General features: G+C 35.8%; 1 protein-coding gene across 4 annotated transcripts in view; it reads left to right on the top strand.

Annotated features, from left to right (window-relative positions):
• The window catches only part of MRPL42 (mitochondrial ribosomal protein L42), a 41914-nt gene extending 28915 nt beyond the window's left edge, over positions 1 to 12999 (top strand). For 2 of the 4 annotated variants that reach the window (XM_087868860.1, XM_087868859.1), the window contains exon 6: positions 11993 to 12999. In XM_087868860.1, the coding sequence (XP_087724986.1) occupies positions 11993 to 12101 (109 nt within the window). In that variant the 3' untranslated portion in view covers positions 12102 to 12999. Of the gene's footprint in view, positions 1 to 1585; positions 7612 to 11992 lie in introns of those variants that run through there. The other 2 variants (XM_087868858.1, XM_045779665.2) reach the window with 2 other exon arrangements.
• Positions 13000 to 23211: the final 10212 nt, after the last annotated feature.

Genomic DNA, 23211 nt, shown 5'->3' with positions numbered 1-23211 from the left:
TACAACTTAATGTTCTGTGTTATTGTATATAGATGTACTTCATTTTTTCTACTAAATTTCTGGTTTCCAGTTTTCAAAAAATCAGTATCAAAAAACAATGTATAGGAGAGCTGCCTGTATGAAACCATAAGATAAGCAAAAAAGAATGCTTTCAATATCTTAATCATAAGTAAAGAGCATAAATACATGTCTTACCATTTATGGTATAGAAATCCTTACACTGGATTTCCCCATTCACAAAAAAGTAAATAAAACTTAGACCAACTTGCCAAAATCTGGTCGTAAGGGAATTTTTGAAGAGAACTCATCACCATAAACACATGTACGCTATGTAGAAATTCTCTTAAATCAATAAAGAAAATAAGGAAATGCAAAGAAGCAAAAAGAAAAATTCTCCCTGGTGAAATCACTCAAAGTCAGTCACTGCTAACAATGCATTTCATTTTTCTTTTTATATCTGTCGTAAGTGTTGTTAGTTTGTGTATTTTTACATGGCTTTAATCATACCGTGTATATAAATGTGCGTCCTGCATCTCTACCTCCCAGATTAATATTTAATATTTTACTATTAAGATAGTTAATATTTTAACTATTTTTCTATATGCTTTAGCCTAGATTTCCAGAAGAGGAATTACTGGATCAAAAGCTATGACTATTTAAAAATATTTTTTGATACATATTGCCACACTGCTTTTCATAAGTATTGTACCAGTTAATACTTTAACCAGTCGTGTCTGATGTTGCTTTATTTCATCACACCTGTGCTTGGGTTGGACATTATGATTTTTAAAATATCGTGATTGCAAAAACAAAAGTTCCTCACTGTTTGCACTTCGTCCAGTTTTTGTGATGTACATTTTCTATAAACATATTATTATTTGAATTCTGTTGTGTATTAAAACATGATTTTGTAGCTTAAGAGACCTCCATTTAGGGGGGAATGCCCCCTTATAAATAAAACTTTAATAGAGCATGTTCAAAAGGCAATTATTAATTTGTTTTTTTGTGGGTTGTTTTTAAGATTTTATTTTTTATTTATTTGAGAGAAGAGCAAGCAAGCATGAGCCGGGAGGAGGGGCAGATGGAGAGGGAGAAGCAGGCTCCCCACTGAGCAGGGAGCCTGATGTGGGGCTCCATCCCAGAACCCTGGGATTGTGACCTGAGCTGAAGACAGCCACTTAACTGACTGAGCCACCCAGGCACCCCAAGACAATTATTAAGTTTTAATTAAGGATCAATTATCCAGGTTACCTTATTGAAATCAACCTCAAAAGCAGGAAGAAAACCTTTCTAAAATGCTTATTTAGTGGAAAACGGTTTTCACAGTGGGGAAATGTGGCCTCTTATTAAGAAAAATTTAAATATTTATCTTGGATTTAGCTAACATTATATGTATATATATACCTTATATATATATAATAATATATAATATATATAATATATATAATATATATAATATATGTAAGGTTTCATTGATTTCATTGAGTACTAATGAATAACGAACTAATCATAGAAATTTGATATTTCTTTCAAGAACAGTTAACATTTACTAAAATAATATCTTAAATATTTTCTTCTTTTAAAGGTATCATAGACGTCGTAGGAAACTGGATCCTCCAAAAGACAGATGATACTGAGGTTTTCAGGAATCAAAATATGTTATCTTGTGTCTCATTTGCCATTTGAAAATGCAATGGAGTATATTCACTAATATGTTATATAGCAAAATAATAAAATGTCTTCATATATTAGAATGTATATTTCTTTATATATATAGATATATATAGATATATATATATCTATATATATATCTATATATATATTAGGGTATCGTGGATTTGACATTCTTACTTACAGAAACTTACTTCATCTTACTTTACTTTTGAGATATTAAGGTCTGCCATTTATTTTTATGTGTCTAGTGTGATTAACTATTTTTACATTATCAGCCATATATTATTAGTAGTATAAATGTGATTAATAGAAATGTGCATGGTACTCCTGATTCTCAAGGAGATTTTTAAATTGCCTTTGAAAAGAAACTCATGAGGCCCACTCAGAAAATTAATGTGACAATTCTTGTGACTTCTAAATTAAGTTACGGTTGACCCTTAAACAACACGAGTTTGAACTGTGCGGGTCCATTTATACACAGATTTTTTTTTGGATGAATATAGTCCAGTACTGTAAATGTATTTTCTCTTTCTGATGATTTTCTTAGTAACATTTTCTTTTCCCCAGCCTTACTGTAAGAATACAATATAAAGTACATATAACATGTAAAATATATGTTAATTGAACATTAATGTTATCGGTAAGGCCACCAGTCAACAGTAGGCCGTTAGCGATTAAGTTTTTGGGAAGTCAAAGTTATAGATGGATTTTTGAGTGCATGGCGATTGGTATCTCTAACCCCCTTGTTGTTCAAGGGTCAACTGTAATTACATTTTAATTAGTTCTACTGTCTGCCGGGTCCTTTATATACATCATTATTAAATTCTCGCAATAATTCTTTAAAGAAAGAGCATCATCCCCATTTTATGGGAAGGCCAAGTGACTTGAACCCTACCTACTTAGCAAATGGGAGAGCCAAAATCCAAACGGTCAGGCCCCAAAGCTTTTTTACAGTATATTACAGTGACAAAAGGGTATTTTCTTTCACCCAAGAGTGTACTTTCCTAGAAAGAAAGTACATTTTGCTTACAGTTTATATATTTTTTTTTGAGATTTTTTTTTTCTGGCTCTTTTAAAAATTATGCTAGCTTCAGAACACATGCAGCTCTGGTTAAAATGTTGATATCACTAGGGGCGCCTGGGTAGCGCAGTTGTTAAGCGGCTGCCTTCGGCTCAGGGCGTGATCCCGGCGTTCTGGGATCGAGTCCCACATCGGGCTCCTCCGAGTCCCACATCGGGCTCCTCCGCTGGGAGCCTGCTTCTTCCTCTCCCACTCCCCTGCTGTGTTCCCTCTCTCGCTGGCTGTCTGTCACATAAATAAATAAAATCTTTTAAAAAAAAATGTTGATATCACTAAACTAGTTTGTGAGAATGTTAGTAGATTATTCTGCTGTTGATTGTCACTACCGCCTTATATGTGATCCTTGATGGCATTACTGCTCCTGTGAGTTCTATTTAGGAGGTGAGGAATCTCTTAAGAAGGTGGAAAAGTGTTTTATTCAGACTTGTAAAATATTTGTGGTATTTTAAAATTTGGTGTGAAAAATGATTTCAGTAAAGTGAAATTGAAATGAAATTCATTGAAATGAAAACTTATTTTAAGTCTGTTGTTTAATCTAGTTCTTTTAATAAAGGAACTCTTGCTGAAGGTTTAAGTATTTTGTAGAATCTACAGAATAATAAATAGGGAAGAGTAAAGGAACTAATTAATAATGGCCACCCTCTGTTACCAAAAGGAAATGTTTTTTAGTGGCTTACTTTTTTCATTAATACATTAATCTGGGGGGAAAGATCAAAAAAAATAAGTTGGTAGAACTTAATAATCAGAAATATTTACCAGACAAGTTTAATGACGTTGAAAAGTGGTTAAATTTTTTCAGGTTGATTTATATCCAAATTTTTATTAAGATTGAGATATGCCACATTTTAAAAGTAGGAAGAATAAGGAATTTAATTAAATAAAAAATTTTTTTCTAAGTACAAAGATGTACTAAACAGAGATTGTTCAACTGTAAAATACCTAAACATCACATCCACATGTCAAAGCTTTGGAGAATTAACTTCAATCTTATTGTGCTGGAAATACAGAGTAATACTGTAGTTGCTGGAATTTTGGTTTTCATGGATTGCTGTTATTTAGTTTTGCTAAATAAGTACATATTCCATCACCATCGTCACCTCCTTTCTGCTTCTTCCATTCCCCACTACCCCAGGAGTAGTAACTTACCTGTCATCACTAACATTTTATTAAATGTCCACTTATTTGTCTCCTTTTTCCCTGAAACTTAAAAACTTCATAAGGTGGGACGGTCCTTTAAATGGAATTAATTGAGCTTCATGAAAAATTTACTACTGAGTTCTTTTTTTTTTTTTTTTTTAACGACCCAGTTCTGTGTCCATTGGTAAGGTGGAGCAACACACCTCAAGCTGATAAAAAGCACTGTCGGTGAAACCACCAGAGGGCACTCTCACATAGTGTTGTATTCAAACGTTGCTCACCCAAAGGTAGTAGTTTAAAGTGCTTCTACCAGAGAATATTTGGATGTTCTTTAGGTAAGAATGAGTGCTAGAATAAATGGCAGTAGTGAACTTATGTGTTGAGATATTCTGAGTCCATTATTCATTCTGTTGATCTACCTGTTAAGCATTTACCAAACCGCTAATACATGTGAAGAGGCATTATACTTTTTGCTAGGCCAATAGCAAAAAATGGTCCTTTCTAAGGATGATTGTATCTACTTCACTAGTATCTACTGAGCTACTGAATTTTTATAATGATGTTTTTAAACAGTGAACATAGTACATTATTATTTTTTTAATTAAAAAGTAGATAAATAGAAACTAAAAATTACCCATAATTATCCCTTGTAAAGATAACACTAAAATTTTTGCTCTCCTTCTTCCATTTTATTTCACTGCATAAATATATGTCAGAAAATAAAAGTAGTATTAATTATGCATGCTATTTTTTAACTTCCTTTTTTCATTTAATATAACTGATTTTTTTTGCCATATCATTACTCTCGTGTAACAAATGCATATTACTGTATAATCTGATTATCATAATTAACTCCCTACTTTTAGACATAATCATTGTTTCTCTTTGTCCCCTATTATAAATAATACTGTCATTAACATCCTAGTGGATACTTTTACTTTTTTCTAAAAGACTTTATTTTTAGGGGCACCTGAGTGGCAGTTGGTTAAGTGTCTGACTTTTGGTTTCAGCTCAGGTCATGATCTCAGGATCTGTGCTCAGTGCAGAATCTGCTTAAGACACTCTCCCTCTCCCTGTACCCCTCCCCCAGTCAAACAAATAAATCTTCAAAAAAAAAAAAAAGTGAAAGACTTTAGTTTTTAGAACAGTTTAGGTTCACAGCAAAATTAAAGGGAAGGTACAGATATTTCCCATATCCCAACATATACCTTCCCCCTATTTCAAGCCTATCTTTGCTTCATTGTATTGCATTTACTTCTTTGTCAAAAATCAGTTGACTATATTTATATGGCTCTATTTTTAGGCTCTCCTGTTCTGTTCTGTTGAAATATTTTGTCTATTAGCTCACTAGCACCACACTCTCTTGATAACTGTAGCCTTATAGTAAGTCTTGAAATAAGATCGTGTCAGTCCTCTAACTTTGTTCTCCTTCTTCAATACTGGAGGATTACATTAATTGCCTTTTTTTTTTTAAAGATTTTATTTATTTATTCGACAGAGATAGAGACAGCCAGCAAGAGAGGGAACACAAGCAGGGGGAGTGGGAGAGGAAGAAGCAGGCTCATAGCGGAAGAGCCTGATGTGGGGCTCGATCCCATAATGCCAGGATCACGCCCTGAGCTGAAGGCAGACGCTTAACCGCTGTGCCACCCAGGCGCCCCCATTAATTGCTTTTTGAAAGTTGAACCAGCCTTATATACCTGGCATAAATCCCATTTGATCATGGTGCATAATTCTCTTTTATACTTTTTTTCAATTTGATTTACTAATACTTTGTTGAGGATTTTTGCATCTATATTCATTTTAGATATTGGCTTGTAGTTTTCTCTTCTGGCAATGTCTTTGGTTTTGGTATTAGGGTAATGTTGGCCTCATGGAATGAGTTAGGAAATATTCCCTCTGTTCTATCTTTTGAAAGAGATTGTAGAGAATTGTTATTATTTCTTCCTTATATGTTTGGTAGAATTCACATCTGGGCTTGGTGCTTTATGTTCTGGAAGGTTATTATTGATGCAATTTCCATATTTTATTTATTTATTTATTTATTTATTTATTTTAAGATTTTATTTATTTGTCAGAGCACGTGAGCACAAGTGGGGGAGCGGCAGGCAGAGGGAGAAGCAGACTCCCTGCCCAGCAAAAGTCTGATGTAGGTGAGCATAAAGAGCCTGATGTAGGACTCAATCCCAGGACCGCAGGATCATGACCTGAGCTGAAGGAAGACACTTAACAGACTGAGCCACCGAGCCGTCCCAGTGCAATTTGTTTAATAGATACAGGCTTATTCAAGTAGTCTATATCTTGTGCGAGTTTTGTCAGATTCAAAGAATTGGTCTACTTCATCTAAGTTATCGGTGGGTGTAGAGTTGTCCATGGGAATTGTAGTAATGGCCCCTCTTCCATTTCTAGTATCAGCAATTGGTGTCTTGTCTTTTTTTCTTACTTATCCTGGCTAGTGACTTACTATTTTTTATTGATCTTTATGAAGAACAGCCTTTGGTTTTATCAGTTTTTTCTATTGATTTCCTGTTTTCAATTTTATTGATTTCTACTCTAATTCTCATTATTTCTTTTTTTTCTGCATACTTCGGATTTAATTTGCTCTTCTTTTTCTAGTTCCCTAAGGTGGAAATTTAGATGGTTGGTTAATTTTAAATCTTTCTCTTTATCTAACACATATATTCAATGCTAAAATTTCCCTTCAAGCATGGCTTAAACACTGCATCTTACAAATTTTGATAGGTTTGTTTCATTTTCATTTAGTGCAAAATACTGTTTAATTTCTGTTGATATTTCTTCCTTGACTCATGTGTTATTTAGCAGTGTGTTATTTAATCTTCAAGTATTTGGGGATTTTCCAGCTGTCTTTCTGTAAATGATTTCTAGTTTAATCCCATTGTGGTCTGAGAGCAGACATTGTATAATTTCTATTTTAAGTTTGGTAAGTTGTGTTATATGGCCAAGAATGTGGTCTATATTAGTGAACATTCCATGTGAACTTGAGAAGAATATGTATTCTACTGTTGTTGGTTGAAGTAATCTATAGATGTCCGTTATATCTAGTTGATTGATGGTGGTATTGAGTTCAGCTATGTCCTTAGTTATTTCCTGCCTGCTGGATCTGTCCATTTCTGATAGAGGGGATTAAAGTTTGCAATTATAATATTGCATTCATCTATTTCTCCTTGCAGTTTTATCGCTTTTGCCTCACATATTTTGGCATTCTGTTGTTAGGTGCATACACATTAACGGTTGTCATGTCTTCTAGAAAAATTACCCTTTTATCATTATGTAATGCCCTTCTTTTCCCTGATAGGGTTCCTTGCTCTGAAGTTTGCTCTGTCTGAAATTAATATAGCTACTCCTGCTTTCTCTTGAATAGTATTATTATAGTATATATTTCTCTCTTTCTGTTTATTCTTAATCTGTGTGTGTTTTTCCATTTTAAGTGGGTTTCTTACAGACAACATAGAATTAAGTCTTGTTTTTTATCCACTCTGACAATCTCTGTCTTTTAATTGATGCTTTGGACCATTGACATTCAAAGTGATTATTGATATCGTTGGGTTATTATCCACTATGTTTGCTACTGTTTTCTGTTTGTTGCCCTTGTTTCTGTCTTTTGTGTTTTACTCTTTTTCTGCCTTTTTTGGTTTTGATTAATTTATGTGATTCTGTTTTCTCTCCTTAGCACATCTGTTATTCTTTTTTTTTTTTTTCATCCTTAAGGCCTTCGTACATGCCAGGCCCTGTTGTAATATACTTCTTTCTTTAAAATCTTTTTTAGTGGTTGCCCTAGAGTGATTGTGTATATATATTTGCAACTAAGCCAAGTCCACTTTAAGTAACACTATATTGCTTCATGGCAGTGCAAGTACCTTATAGTAACAAAATAATCCTAATTCCTCCCTTCTGTCTCTTGTATCATTGCTGTGACTCATTTCTCATATAAGCATATATACATATCATCAGATACACTGTTGCTATTTTTTAAAGATTTTTTTTTTTTTATTTTTAAGTAATCTCTACACCCAACATGGGGCTCAAACTCACAACGCCAAGGTCAAGAATTGCATGCTCCACCGACTGAGCCAGCCAGGTGCCCCTGTTGCTATTTTTTAAACAAAGTTACGTTAGATCAGTGAAGGATAAGAAGAGTTAAAGTTTATATTTTACCTTCACTTATTCCTTCTTCATTGCTCTTTCTCTGTGTAGATCTGAGTTTCTGACGTGTATCATTTTCCTTTTCTTTAAAGAACTTTTAATATTTTATTTGCGAGACAGGTCTATTGGCAACAAATTCTTTAAATTTTTGTTTGAGGAAGTTTTTATTTCCCTTCACTTTTGAAGGATAATATTTCAGGGTATAGATTTCTAGGTTGGTGGGATTTTTTTGTTCTCAATGCTTTAAATATTTCCTTCCATTCTCTTCTTGCCCTCATGGTATCTGAACTAAGTTAGATAAAATTCTTACTCTGGAGCACTTGATCAAAGTTTTTAATTAAACATTTGTGTGTGTGTGTGATTATTTTGATAAATATCTATCTTATCTACAGGACTGTAAACTCTATAACTTGCAAGGTCCCTGACTGGCTCTGTATACCACTGTGTCCCTAGTGCTTAATATGGCCTGGTACATTCATTGTACCACAAACATATGATTTTATAAAAGAATTGGTGTAGTGTAGAGGATAGTAACCCTCCCATTTAATGAATGGGATTTGGGGTTGGGGGATATCTATGAAACTCCTGAAATTGTGTAGAATTTGGAAAATATGTATCTTGTGTCTTTTCCTGGGAATAGAATCTATAGTTTTTCAGTTCATTAAAGGCTATATCACATCATGTCTTAGTTCTTACTTGCGTGCAACTAAGTACATAACAACATTAGTACTGGAATGGTATTGATATGCAACATGGAAAGTGTGGTTTCCACGTATTCTGAGAAAGCAACCTTAGTTAGATCCCAAGCATTTTTTTAAGAACAGAAGACCTCATATGCCTTCATTTTGAAAGGCTCTAGCAATGTGAACAAACCCTGACTTGAAGATTTTTCCAGTTTCAGATGTGTATTTTTCAATTTCCAGAAACGAGTCAACTTGAGTATCAGCACATAAACACAAGAGGTTAGCAAATTATTTTATTTGCTGAAGGCATAAATAAATGTCTCCATGGCTTACAGTCAAAGGGAATGAATTCTTAGATCTTTTTTTTCTCAGAAGTTCAAAATGACTTGCTAATATTCTTAGCAAAATAATTTGTAAATATTGTCCCAATTATAGTTCGGCCATTAGCCCCCTACTATTTTCTAATGTGCTGTTTAACCTTCTGAAAGAAAAAATATTTTAACACAACAGGAAGAAATGCTCAGGAAGAATATGTAATGAGCTTTCTAGTTTTGCACAAAGGCATCTGCTTTGATTTAGTAACATCACCTCATATTTATATAGCATCTTCCCGTAGGAACCTAAAATGCTTCACAGTTGTGATTGTGTAAATTCTTACAGTGTTGCTTGTAAATTACATTTTTAGATGGAAAAACTGAGGCAGAGTTCCACAATTACATCTGGAAATTGCAGGTAGAACCCTGAGTCAGTCTTTAATTCAGCAAGATTATATTCTAATGTTCTCTCCAGGCATCTAATTATTTCAGTAAATTTTATTAAGCACCTATAGAGTTCAAGCCACAATGTATTCAAAGATGAGACCTCATTCCTGATTGACAAAATATCTTGCCCAGACCTTCCCTCCTTTCGCTTCTAGTCAGAGTTCACTTCTTCCTTCTCCATAATCCAAAGCACATTGAATTACTAATGTATCACTTTTTAAAATTTGTCTCGAATTAGAGCAAAGTTTGTGGTTAGTAACATGGTCAGTGTGACAATTTTAATTAGTCCCGTTGGCCTTTTTCATCATTGGGGATGATAAGTGGGATCATAGAAGATAGAATAGTAGACACGAAGGACACCTTCAAGATGATTTTTGGGTACATACTTTGATGATAGGGGAACTGAGATTCAGTCAGACTAATTGATTTGCCAAAGATCACATCATGGCAGAATCAACCAATGTCTTTAAACATTAAGGATATTTTTATATGTATATTTATGCGTACACAGACTGATGAAATTAGCCTGCAACTACAGATGTGCTTACTCGTATACTAGTAGAGGTTCAACAACTGGCTCTGCTGGTAATGTTTGCCAATTTCCATGGTGTAAATAATGCCATCATGGCTGATTTGATCTATCAACAGTTTAACAACTGGCTCACAAAATTTATGAAAATTTAATAATTGGATCTCAGATTGTAGTGAACCAGCTCTAGCATGCCATTGGATCATTTTCTTACTCATCCTAATTATCCATTCAGAGACACTCTACCTTATTTTCTGATTAGTATTTCCAGGGGTAAGTAAATTATTCTTTACATGTTAGCTTTAACCTTCACTTTCAGTGTTTTTTGGGTTTTTATGTGTGTTTTTAAAAAGGATTTAATGACTTCTTAATAAGTGTTTAAAACTACTTGGAGGGTCTGTCTCTTAAGAGAACTTTGGATGAACCTTTGAATATCAGTTACCTATTTGCTAAGTTACAAGTCACCCCAAATACTTATTAGCTGAAAACAAAAACCCTATATTTAGTTTACAGTTCTGGGTAAATCTTGTCTAGGTTGGGTTCACCTGATCCTGACTGGGTTTGCCAGTGCATCTGAGGTCTTAATTGGGTTGATGAACCTGGCTGGTATTAGCTGGTGTCACCCATATGTCCGGTGATTGATTGAGTGACCATCAGCTGGAGCCATAAGGAGAACTTTCTGTTTCTCATTATCCAGCAAGTCAGGCCTGGCTTGTTCACATGGCTTCAGAGTTTCAAGGGTATGAGACTGGCAACTGCAAGGTCTCTTAAGGCCTAGTTTTCAAACTGGCACAACATTACTTCCACAAATCCATCCCAGGTTCAGGGAATAGGGAAATAAATTCTACTTTTTGAAGGGAAAAACAGCAAATACTGTGGCCATTCCATTCCATTACTGATTTGGGGTTTAGATTGTCATATCTATGGGACGGAGCTGAATGCACGTGATATGGTTGGCCCTCAGTCAAAAGTTGATTAGAGTGTTCTTTTCCAGTGTTTAAAAGAAATTTATAACCTTTACTTATGAACCATCTCTACTTGAATGATCACTCATTGATATACTCAGTAACCGATAATTTCCTTATCAGTTTAATTCGTATATTTTAACGGTGTCTCCTGCACACAGTGGTTAGTAAGGGTTGAGGTGAGGGGAGAGCTAAACAATAAGGCAATATTGGAGACCAAGATAAGACATTAAGTAGTCAATTGATAAATTTTATACCATCATTCAAGTTCAGGAGAAGCAGTCACTGGAGATTATATTATTTAGGGAAGATTGCTTCATGGAGAACCATTTTTTAAATTTATTGAGGTATAATTTATATACATTAAATGAATACATTTTAAATGTGTGGTTTGATGACCTTTAACGAATGTATACATTCATGTGACCATCATCACAACCAAGATAGAAGACATTTTTATCATGACCCTTTTGCTGTAAATTTTCCCCAATACCTGGGCCTAGACATAGTGGTAAGTCCAAAGCCAAAAGACCAGTTTCAAAGAAAGATAAGTGAATTTAAAAAGCTGGAAAAAGCAGACATTCAATTTTATAAACAGTATGCTTTATAGGTTCTTTATAAAGTAAGCAATTTTAGCTTGTTAAAACTAATATAGATGCATGTAATTGTCAAGGCATTAGTGAAAAACTGCATCAAAAATTCTTGAAAACGTTGGGAGAATCTATGGCAGAGAAGGTAGTTTAATTGTCACTTACCAACAACCTAACAACTTGAAATATTTGAGTAGATTAACTCATAGAATGAATAAAGCTAATTATTTTTCTCTGCAACCTTATTGATGGGTATGAATGTATAGATAATGCTAATATGGCAATTCCTTTAGTTTATGTGCTATTAGAATATGATAGTAATAGGAAGGAGGAATTCTTTTTTTCAGCTTCATTGCTGAAAAACATAACTAACATAACATAATGATTGTGGTTTGAACTTCTGTGTAGGAATACAATTGGATATGTAGTGGCAGTGACAAGAAAACATTTTGGAGTAGTTACCGAAATTAAGGACCATGACCCAGAATGTAAGTCAACATACCACTTCTTTCTTTGAGAAAGTCTTGGTCAACTGAACTAAACAGTGTGCTTAGTGACTTGTTGAAGATTATAAATCATGTAAAGGCTAATGCAGTAAATTCAAGATTATTCTTTTTTTATATGATAATATGGAAGACAATCATAAACAACTGTGATTGCGTGCTGAGACATGATGGTTATCCAGAGGGTGAGTTCTTTTGAGCATATTTGAACATCTAGTGCGACTGCAAGAAACCAGTTTGGTCTCAAAATATAAATTGGCCAACTAGAGTTATTAATTTTTTTGATCTCTTCAGAATTCTTCCTTGCAAGGCAGGAATGCAACATGTTTTTCAATGGCAGATCAAATTGAAGGGCACACCAAAAGGTAGCAGTTTGAAAGAATAGGGTTTCTATAGACTGTTATTACATGTTCCATAATTTACAACAATTCCCAGTGAAGGTGATTATCTTGATGTTGCACATCTGCAAAAAAGTTATCAAACTGTTAAGAATTTGATAGGATGCTTCGAATTTTATTTTCCACTAAAAGAATGTCCAGATACAGCCAATTCATGGATCTGGAATCCATTTATTTCATCAAAAAATGATTTGAATTATAAACTGGTAACTAGTGAAGAATTGAACATGAATTTTGAAAATACAGCATCACTCACCTCATTTTGGACAAAGTTAAAAATGAATAGTCCGAGCATGTGGAAATTATTTTAAAACCCCTTTTTTCCATTTTCATCATCATCCCTTTGTAAATACCGTTTTTTCTTATGAATGATATTAAAGCAACACATAGAAGCAGTTTTGATATACATCATTCCCTGAAAGTAGTATTATCAGTCCTGGATTAGATATTTTAATAAATTAGCTAATCTGTCACATTAAAAACTTAAAAATATTAATATGCATAGTATTTATTCAAAGTATTACATAATGGTCTAATCTAGAGAATTAATAATTCACTCATAATTTTCTTCAGTTACAATTGAACAAAATGTTAAGAGTTCTAGAAATTTTCTAATCTTAAATGTGCATTTTCAGTGAGCAAGTTTTTTTAAATCACTTTTTCCCTTTTATGTTTGTTCTAATTCTAGTTGCTGAAATTTAAAGTTCATTGAATCAGATAGTAAAAAATTTAAGCCTGTACTTTCAATTTTTTTCTTTTCATTTCTGCTAATTTAGGGTTTGTTTTTTGTGTGTGTGGTAATTTATAAAAGTATCAGACCACAACAGAATTAAAGAACTGTCCCGTTTAACAAAAGATTTGGCAACTCCTGTTTTACAGTATACTTTCCAGACCACTATTCAGCTTTGGCTTGAACTCTTCTAGTAACTAGGAGTTCATTACCTTTCCAGGAAGCCAACTCATTATTAGACTGTTCTGATTATTAGAAAATGTTTTCTTCAATTGAATAGAAATCAATCTTCCTGTGATTTGTAGTCTTCAGACTTGATCCTACTCCTGGAACTGTACAAAATAAATTTACTCCCTTCTGTGTATGACAGCTCTTTGGATATTTGCAAACACTTGTCCTATCCCTCATTTTTCTGTAAGCCTCACTTGTTCTGATTATCCATATGACATGGTTTCCAGAACCTTCCTATCCTGGTTGCCCTCTTCTGGACATACTCTTCTAATAATGTCTTTCTTAAAATGGATTACCCAGAACTGAACTGCACATAAATTTCTTGTTCTGGACAATAAATACACTTCTGCTAATGGTGCCAATAATGCAGTAAGTTTTTTAGCAGTCCTGTCACTCTGTTGATTCACACTGAGTCATAATTTCTTAAGAGGGAATCAGAATATCAAAACAGTCTCCATATTCAGTTGATTCCTTATGTAAATACACTCATCTGCCTTTTTTTATTCCTTTTAGGGAGAAAAGAAAAAAGTCAATTTTCTTTGCTAAACTTACTGATTTTTAATTTTACCGTTTAAATATTAGCAATTTGGTAATGTAACCAAAGGAGATTTTAAGCAGAGGTGCTCTATTTACCCACATCATTGTGGGTAAAGAGTGGAGGGGAGCTGATGGACTAGAACAGGAGGGAGATGAAATGTTGGGTGAACTGTTCAGCAACTGATGTAGTCATTCAGATGACAAAGGACAACGGCCTGGGTTACAGAGGAAGCAAAGAAGATGGAGGGAACAGAACAGAGCCCAGAGATACGTGAGAAAATTAATAGGACTTGGTAACTAATTTATATGGGAATAAAACTAATAAATGTAATGAATGAGGAAGGGGGTAATAGCAACTCCTGACATTCAGAAGCTGGCCTAGCATTTACAGGTAGGCCATGTTATTTCCTGTTGGGCATAAGAACCTTGCAGAATACCATGAGACGATATTATTCTGAGGCCATAATGACATGAGACAAAACAGGTTCATTCCATAATTTTGTCTAAGCACAGACAAAAGCGGTCATTGTGCCATCCACAAAATTCCAAACACCCCCTTCTTTTGGCTGAAATGAGTGACAGCTACTTCTTACCAATTATAACATTATCCTTGCTCTGGGTGGTCCATCCTGTACGTAAGATGTGTTAAGATCTCAATCATAAAAATCCCCCTCTTTCTGACCACATCCAATCTAGAATAGGCCTCTGCTTCCTTAGACCCTCTCTCAAATCACTCACACAATTAGCAAATCCTATAATGGGTTCTTTATAATGCTCTCGTACTGAGTTCCATAATTCCCTATGCTGTGCATTCTTCCTGAAGTGAGTCATAAACTCACCTCCTTCAACTAGAGATGTGGTCCTAGTCTGTGGCTGGAAGACATTAAGAATAATCCCAGAGTTTCTTGCTTGGATAATCAGGTGTTGGTAGTACTAGTAATAGACATAAAGAATACTAGATGAGAGGAAGGTAATGTCTTCAATTTTTAACAGGTTATCTTTTTTTTTTTTAACAGGTTATCTTTGGGATACTAGTAGTTTAAATTCCATGGAGATATCCAGGAGGCCTTTTGGTTGGCTATATGTCTCTGGGGCTTAAGAGAGATGTCTGTGCTGAATGTATCTGTCTCTCATCTCTACCTATACATAAGTATACTCAGAAATGTATATATTTGAGAGCCATTATTTATATAGTAATTGAAGCTGTGAGGTTAGCTAAGATCACCAGGGAGGGAATAGAATGAAAAGAGAAAATGCTGAGGACAAGACCCCAAGGAACACCTATATTTATGAGGTGAGCGGAAAGTGAGATATCCAGAAAAGACTCTTCGAAGAAGCTGCCATTGAGAAAAGAAGAAAGAGAATCAGAAGTAGAAAGAGGCCAGAAGTTAGAGAAGGAAAAAGTTTCAAGAAGGAGAACGAGATTAGTAGTTTTACATGCCCCTAAGAAGTCAAGTGACATAAGGAGCCCTTTAAGCCATTTGACGTGTCCCACCATTTTTTGAGTACCTCTTTACTTTCTCACACAATAAGAGGTTTTAGGCTCCTCTTATCTTCCCTGCCCTAGCCCTAGCATCAGCCATTTGTCTAAGGACTCCTGTTTCCTTTGAATGGAAAATGGTATTTAGAAACCATGATCTGGGGTACTATTCCTTTTAAGAAGCTTGTCTCTGAAGGTCTATAGCTATATGGTGATCACATGAGGGAATGGAAGGTCAGAGAGAAGGGGAAACTTGGCTTAAGTAAAAGATAAGCAAAGCAGAGGTCTGATTATCAGACCTGAAGCTTAAGGTCAGAAGCAAGATAAGGATGATTTGACCTTGAGTCCCAGAGTGGCACATAGAACTCCCAAAGGTTGGGATTCATTTTAGGAATCCGGGTGAAGCTCTGCCGTTCAATATGCATTAAGTGAGGCCATCTGCAAAGGCTGGACACCAAAGCAAAGACTGAAGCCACTGGTGAAGTATTTGGTTTATCTCCTGTCAAGCATTTTATCCAGGCATGTGGGCTTCGTGTTGCAATTGTTAAGTCCCTTCTTATTAGAGTGATAATTATGTTTATTGACTTTAATATTCTTTATCATTAAGAAAAGAATTGAGTGTCTGGTGTAAGCATTTCTGATTTTGTTGACCAAGTATTCCAACCCTCTTTCTTCTAGAAAATGTCCATTTTCCTCCCACAAACATCTGTAGGGAGTCCCAACTCCTGGCTAAAGTTTATTGGACTAAAGATGAGTGACCACATCAAGTAGGGCTGATCAAAATACTGTGTTTTGGTCTTCAGTGAGCAGATGACCTAAACCAGGGTAATCAGAGTCCTTCCTTGGGATTTGAAACACTGGTGCTGGGGAAGAGGCTTACTCCCTCTCTAAGACAGAGAGGTGGAGCATCACTATGTTTGTGGCATAATTCCCAGGAAGAAGCCAGTACAAGAGAAACAGAGATGAGAGATGAAAGAAGACTCCAGGTGGCATTTGAATCTCTGATCCCTTGTCTGTGAGGCCCAGGTATGCTCTTGCCATCTCAGAACTGATGAGCCTTCCAGCAGATTCCTTTTTGCCCAAGCTAGTTTTGACTTGGGTTTCAGTCACTTTTCACTAAAGGAGAGAGACCTCATTCACAATGACTTCAAATAAGTCTCGTTTGAATTTATATTGTCAAAGCTTATTACTTCATTTATATTGTCAAAGGTCAACTCCATTTCCCCCTTTTTAAAATTGAGGTATATTAACATGCAGTGTTATATTAGGTTCCCGTGTTCAATATAGGGATTCAACAATTCTATGCATTTCTTGGTGCTCATCAAGGTAAGTGTACTTTTGATCTCCTTTATCTATTTCACTCCTCTCCCCACTCACCTCCCCTCTGGCATCCACCAGTTTGTGCTTTTATTTAAGAGTCTGTTTTTTGGTTTATCTCTTTCTTAATTTGTTTTGTTCCTTAAATTCCACATATGAGTGAAATTATATTTGGTATTTGACTTTCTCTGTCTGACTAATTTCACTTAGTAGTATACCCTCTACGTCTATCCATGTTGTTATGAATGGTAAGAGCTCATTCTTTTTTATGGCTTTTTTATTTTTATGGGTGATATTATATATGTATATATATATATATATATCTTACAGGTTTATCCTTTCATCTGTCAATGGATACTTGGGCTGTTTCCATATCTTGGCTATTATAAATAATGCTGCAATAAACATAGGGGTGCATGTATCTTTTCAAATTAGCGTTTTTGTTTTCTTCGAGTGAATACCCAGTAGTAGAATTACTGGATCATAGGGTAGTTCTATTTTTAACTTTTTGAGGAAACTCCATATTGTTTTCTACAGGGGCTGCTCCAGTTTGCATTCCCATCAAAGTGCATGAGGGTTCCTTTTTCGCCATATTGTTGTCAACATTTTTATTTCTTGTGTTTTTGATTTTAGTCATTCTGACAGGTATGAAGTGATATCTCATTGTGGTTTTGATTTGCATTTCCCTGGTGATGAGTGATGTTAAGTATCTTTTCATGCATCTGTTGGCCTCTGTACGTCTTTGGGAAAATGTCTGTTCAGGTCCTCTGCCCATTTTTTAATTGGATCATTTGTTTTTTTGGTGTTGAGTTGTATAAGTTCTTTATATATTTTCAATATTAACCCGTTATTGGATATATCATTTGCAAATATCTTCTCTCATTCAGTGATTGCCTTTTTGTTTTGTTGATGGTTTCCTTTGCTGTGCAAAAAGCCTTTTGTTCTGAGGTATATTCCCAATGATTTATTTTTGCCTTTGTTTCCCTTGTCTGAGGAGACAAATCTAGAAAAATGTTTCTATGGCTGATGTCAAAGAAATTATTGCCTATGTTTTCTTCTGGGAGTTTTATGGTTTCAGGTCTCACATCTAGGTCTTTAATCCTTTAAGTCTTTTAAGATGAAGTTAACTTCATTTCGATAAGCATCTCAAACATCGAACCCAAATGGTAGGAAATAAAGTGACCACAAACGGCTATTGTGTTTTTCCTAATAGAAACAGAAGTTGTTCAAAATGATTTTTTTCCTACTTATGCCTAATATTAGAACAACTATCCCAGGTAGTCTCCCAAAGATCTTTTTCTTATTAGCAACCTTAGTTTAAATTGTATTTCCCTTCCTTACTTTCCCCATCACATTATTGCGCTGAATGTATATTATCTTGTTACTTTACTAAATCGTCCATTTTTAAAGGAACAAGAAATAAATGATTTGTAAGAGAAAGTATGTATACTTTCTTATCTTTCTCCCCTTTAGTTACAAATAACCTACCAAGTGCTTACTCAAGCTTACACTTTCTCTAACAAAGAGTTATTTTGACAGGTTCCACTGTCTACTCTTTCAGCTTTTCTAGTCCTTAAGGCTAAGTAGAACCCTTAATCCTTGTGTTACCCAGACATTTGCTGAGTTCAAGGACAGCTATCCAAGTTGGTTAATGGCTTTGTTCTTTGAAAAGAATCTAATTTTGGTTCTGTGCTTATAATCATTAATGTGTTCAATGCAGTGTTAAGTCATTGCATTCCGTAGTTTTTCTTTGCCTGCCTCAATGGAATTAGCCTCTAGTTTTCTTCTGGGGATTTACCTTTTCTCCACTCTGAGTCTGTGAGGTCTCAATGCATTCCCCATATCAAGAGTGAAGCCATGACCCAGGCCCGAGAGAACCTGCACATGTGCTCCTGAGGTAGTGCATGACCTAAATCAGTGCAGTCTAAGGAACTTTCAAGATTTCTCTGAATGCCACCAGCAGATACGTTTTCCTCCCTCCGGATATGAACTTACAGGTCTGTGAGGCTGGCATTTCTGCAGCCATCTCATGAACATGAAGGGATTGTCTGAGAATGGAGTCAACCTGAAGGACATGGAGCCAAAAGATGGAGAAAAAGAAACCCAGGCCTAATTACTTGAATCAAAAATTAACTTTTTGCTCAATCCCATTTGAATGAATCTTTCTGTTACTTATAAACAAAAAAATCTTAACTGATATAAAATGATCATGTAAAATTCACTTGAATAAGAGGAAAAATTAGATAAGTACATATATATCTGAATTTTTTTAGAGCAATATCTGAGAGACAAATGAAAACTCAGAGTCTATTGGCTATGTCAGCTTGTCCTACAAACTTGCCAAAATTAATCATATAGAAAAGAGAGTAAGGCATAAGAAACTAGCCTCTGAGTATTCTAAAAAAATCCAATCAATTGCTTGGGATATCCTGAGTCTGAGAGAGATAGCCCAGTCCTATAACAATGCATTATAATGAGAACAGTTCTGAGTAGTGAGCATGAGGTACCAGAAAGCCACAGTTATCAGAAAGAGTCATAGGCTCCGTGTATGGAACTAGAGGGTATTATCCTCAGCGAAATAAGTCAATTAGAGAAAAGACAAATACCATGTGATTTCACGCATAGGTGGAATTTAAGAAACAAAACATTAACATAGGGGAAGGGAAGAAAAAATGAAATAAGATGAAAACAGAGAGGGAGGCAAACCATAAGAGATGCTGAACTTTAGGAAACAAACTGAAGGTTACTGGAAGGGAGGTGTGTGGGGGGATGGGATAATTGGATGATGGACATTAAGGAGGGCACTTGAAGGAATAAGCACTTGGTGTTGTATGCTACTCATGAATAATTAAATGCTACCTCTGAAACTAGTAACACACTGTATGTTAATTAATTGAGTTTAAATAAAAAGTTGAAAAAATAGTCATAGGCTCATAGAATTTTAGATCCAGAGAAGTTAAAATCACCTACTACTTAGTAATACAGGGGAATGGACTCATGCCATTTTCAACAATGTAAGTTGAAATACATGGTTTAAGTTAATCCTTAAATAACTGAAAATTTAAATATATGAAAACAGTGGTTTTCCAGTCTCTCCTACTGACTAAAGCTCTACAGTACAGGAGAATTTTTTTTTTTTAAGATTTTATTTATTTGAGAGAGAGAGCATGAGCAGGGGAGGGACAGACTCCATGCTGAGCACAGATCCCAACCATGATGATGGCGATGACAATGGAGATCATCATCGTGGGGCTCCATCCCAGGATGTAGGACACCCAGGACACAGGAGCTGAGATCATGGCTGAAGTCAGATGCTGAACTGACTGAACCATCCAGTACAGGGGAAGTTTTTCATGGCTGAGCCTCCTCAGGTCTTGAAGGACAAAGAAGTTAACGAAGAATCTCTACCTCTTTTTCTCAATCCTATAATTCATATGGTGGGATGAGTCTTCTATCTTTCAAAGCAATCTTTGAGGAATGTCATACATTTTGATTCATGTTATTTGGGAGGAAAGATGTGGTGTAGACAATAGAAGAAATTTAGAGTTAGCAGATTTTCATTGGCATCCTAGCCCTGTCCATAACTGTGTGAGCTGCTAGATTAAGCCCCATGAGGACATGGCCCAGATCTGCCTTAATTCATTGACGTACACCCAGTGCCATGCTGTGCCAATGTCTGGCACCTATAATAATTGCTCAGCAAGTTTTTGTTAAATTAATATCTAGATTTTGCACGAGTCCCTTAACCTTCCTATGTTAGTTTAACCAGTACAACAACCACCCAGACTTCAGTGCCTGGACACAATAAAGGTTTATTTCTCACTCCTGTTACAGTCTAACTTGGGCCAGTGAATGGGAAAAAACATCTCTGCTCCACAGAGTCATTCAGGGAACTCGGGCTCCTGCCAAGTGGTGGCTTCATCAGCCCCTGGGGCCTTGAATCTTCTACTGGATCCCATGCATCTAACGGCAGGCAAAAGAAGAGAGTGAATGTGGGCAAGAGAGGACTGTATGCCAGGTTTTAGTCAGCCCAGAAAGGAGTGGGGAGGCTTTTGCCACATTCCATTGGCCAGAACTCAGTTTTCTGCCAGCCCACCCTACCAAGTGCCAGTGAGCTGAGAACTGTGACCTAGTGGCGTGTCTTGCAAGAGGAGAAACTTGAGCATTGATGAGAACTAGGTTTCTCTGCATCACACTCTAAGCCCCAACTTTTCTTCTGAAAAGAAAAATTAATAATTGCTATTTGCCAGCACTTTATGAGGATTTAATGAGGCAATAAATATTGAAATGCTTGGTGAACTGCTAATCAAATATTAGTTATGAATATTCCTGGTTAATTTTGTTCCCTTTACCTCTGCATTTCATTTGTGAAATGTGTAGGCTGATAGGCTTTCTGAGAATCCTTTCCAACTCTGAGATGATTAGATTCTGTGGTTCTTTTAAACCTTCATCAAGCAGGTGCCCCTCTGACTTTGCATTGGTGCCTTAGGATTCCACACATGATTCTACAACCCAGTCCTCCTCCCCAAACCTTCTTCCATTGCTTAATATTGCCTATGTTCTTTTGGAGACATAACCTGATTCTCATCTCATTTTAATTCTATTCATTCTAACTATGGATAAAAGATAATTTTTGCCTTCCTATTGCATCAACCAGTTCCAGCCTGCTAGATTTCTTAATCTCAGAAGAAAAATTATTGATGTGGGGAAGAGAACCTAAGAAGGCATTTGACAGATTTGAAATATTTAAAACAATCATGATTACTTTAATTCTGCCTTAAAAGATCCTATGTAATAGAAATCTGATTCAACCTATTTCCTTTGTCTGTGGTTTCCTTAGTTCTCTTAGCCCAGTTTCCCAGCTATTTTTCTCCAGCTGAATTCCCTTTACAGTCCATTGACAACTGCTTTGCACAATTCCTAGGGGATGTCAGCAAGGGGAGGTCTGAATTCTCCTATTTAAAGGCTGATAAGGCGCTGATATGCATTGATGTTCAGGAGTATTCTGGCCCCTTCTTATCCTTCTCCAGACCACAGCCAGGGGGCTCTCATCATATGACAAATCTCATGTCATTCCTGTGCTTAAAACACTTTATTGTATGTATTGTACTTTAAAAAAAACAAACAAACCCAACTTCGACTGCAGTTTTATATATATGGGCATGATCATTTGTTTAGTGTTGCTTCTCACTCAGGAGCAAGCTCCACGAGGGCAGGTTATCTGCCCATTTTACTTGCACAGTGCTCCCCAGCCTAGTTTCTAAACACTGAGTACCTCGTTGATGGGTGAACGAATGATGGTCATTCTTCACCCACCACAGATTCTGTTTTCCACTTTGGTAAAATGCCTCTTGGTCAGCCAGAGAGGAAAGTCTGCCCTGGTCAGGGGTTTTTCTACAGCCTGGACTCAGTCAGAGGGGGAAAAATCCAGGCAGTCAGTTACTTTTAGGCTGCCCGGCTTCCAGGAAAGAGAAAAGCTTGAATTTCAATCTTCATAGCTCTTGTCCTGAGCAGACCATCATAAAAACAAAATTCCGGCTCAAAGGGGCTTCTGATGCAAATAAGACAATAAGGCAATGCAGTTAGCAAATATTCCACCTCGATCTAGACCAAAGGGGACTTGCTCCTGGTTCTGTTTATTTCCCCTAGTGTTTCTCTTTGAGCACCATGTACTGGGGGCACTGGTTTTCTTGGAAAGCAGCAATTTTTCTTGAGAGGGAATGAAGTTATTCCAGAAAATATTAGAGGACAAAGTGCTATGCAATGAAATTTACTTCTACATTGAAAAACACCTCTGTGAAGTATTTTTACCATTTGACCTCCCAGAGCAGAGATGCTGATGAGCTGAGAAGGCTCATTTACCCACTGTGCTGTTATTGTGAACAAGGCTATTCAGAGATGTGTTTAGCTACCTATTGTCCCTCCCCAAAAGCCTCAATATGAGCAGTAATGAAGATGATTACTATAATCTTACATACCTTTGCACGATTCTGTATTTCTCATGCATGATTTTCAGGTTGACCTCTTGTCTGTCTGGAGTGATAATAATGAACAGATGAGTATATGGATACTCTCTCTTCTTTAAGTGTTTTTCCTTTGCAAAAAGGAGTGTGGTACAGAAAGGACTAGAGGTGTTCAAGAAAACAACCTGATTACTTTTATTGCCATCTGGAAATAAGATTATTTTAGGAATCAGCAAGCCTCTATAGAAGGAATGGAATATGCTCTTCTGTCTTTAAATAGCGGTGGGTGATTCTTCAGTTGAAGAGGATTTGGGGAACTCAAAGGTGATAATATGCTTTGGAAAGTCTGCTAGAAGTATTTAACAAGAAACTTAAGTGTTCCTACCCTTTGATCTAGTAATTCCACTTGTAGACATCTGTCCTGTAGAATTAATCACAGATACGGACAAGCATCTATTACAAGGAAGA

The sequence above is a fragment of the Ursus americanus genome, chromosome 17 (genome assembly GCF_024610735.1).
Source record: "Ursus americanus isolate L20-20 chromosome 17, mUrsAme1.1.p, whole genome shotgun sequence".
Lineage (NCBI taxonomy): Eukaryota > Metazoa > Chordata > Mammalia > Carnivora > Ursidae > Ursus > Ursus americanus.
The sequence above is the reverse complement of the archived record's forward strand: the minus strand, read 5'-3'. Positions and strand labels throughout refer to the sequence as shown.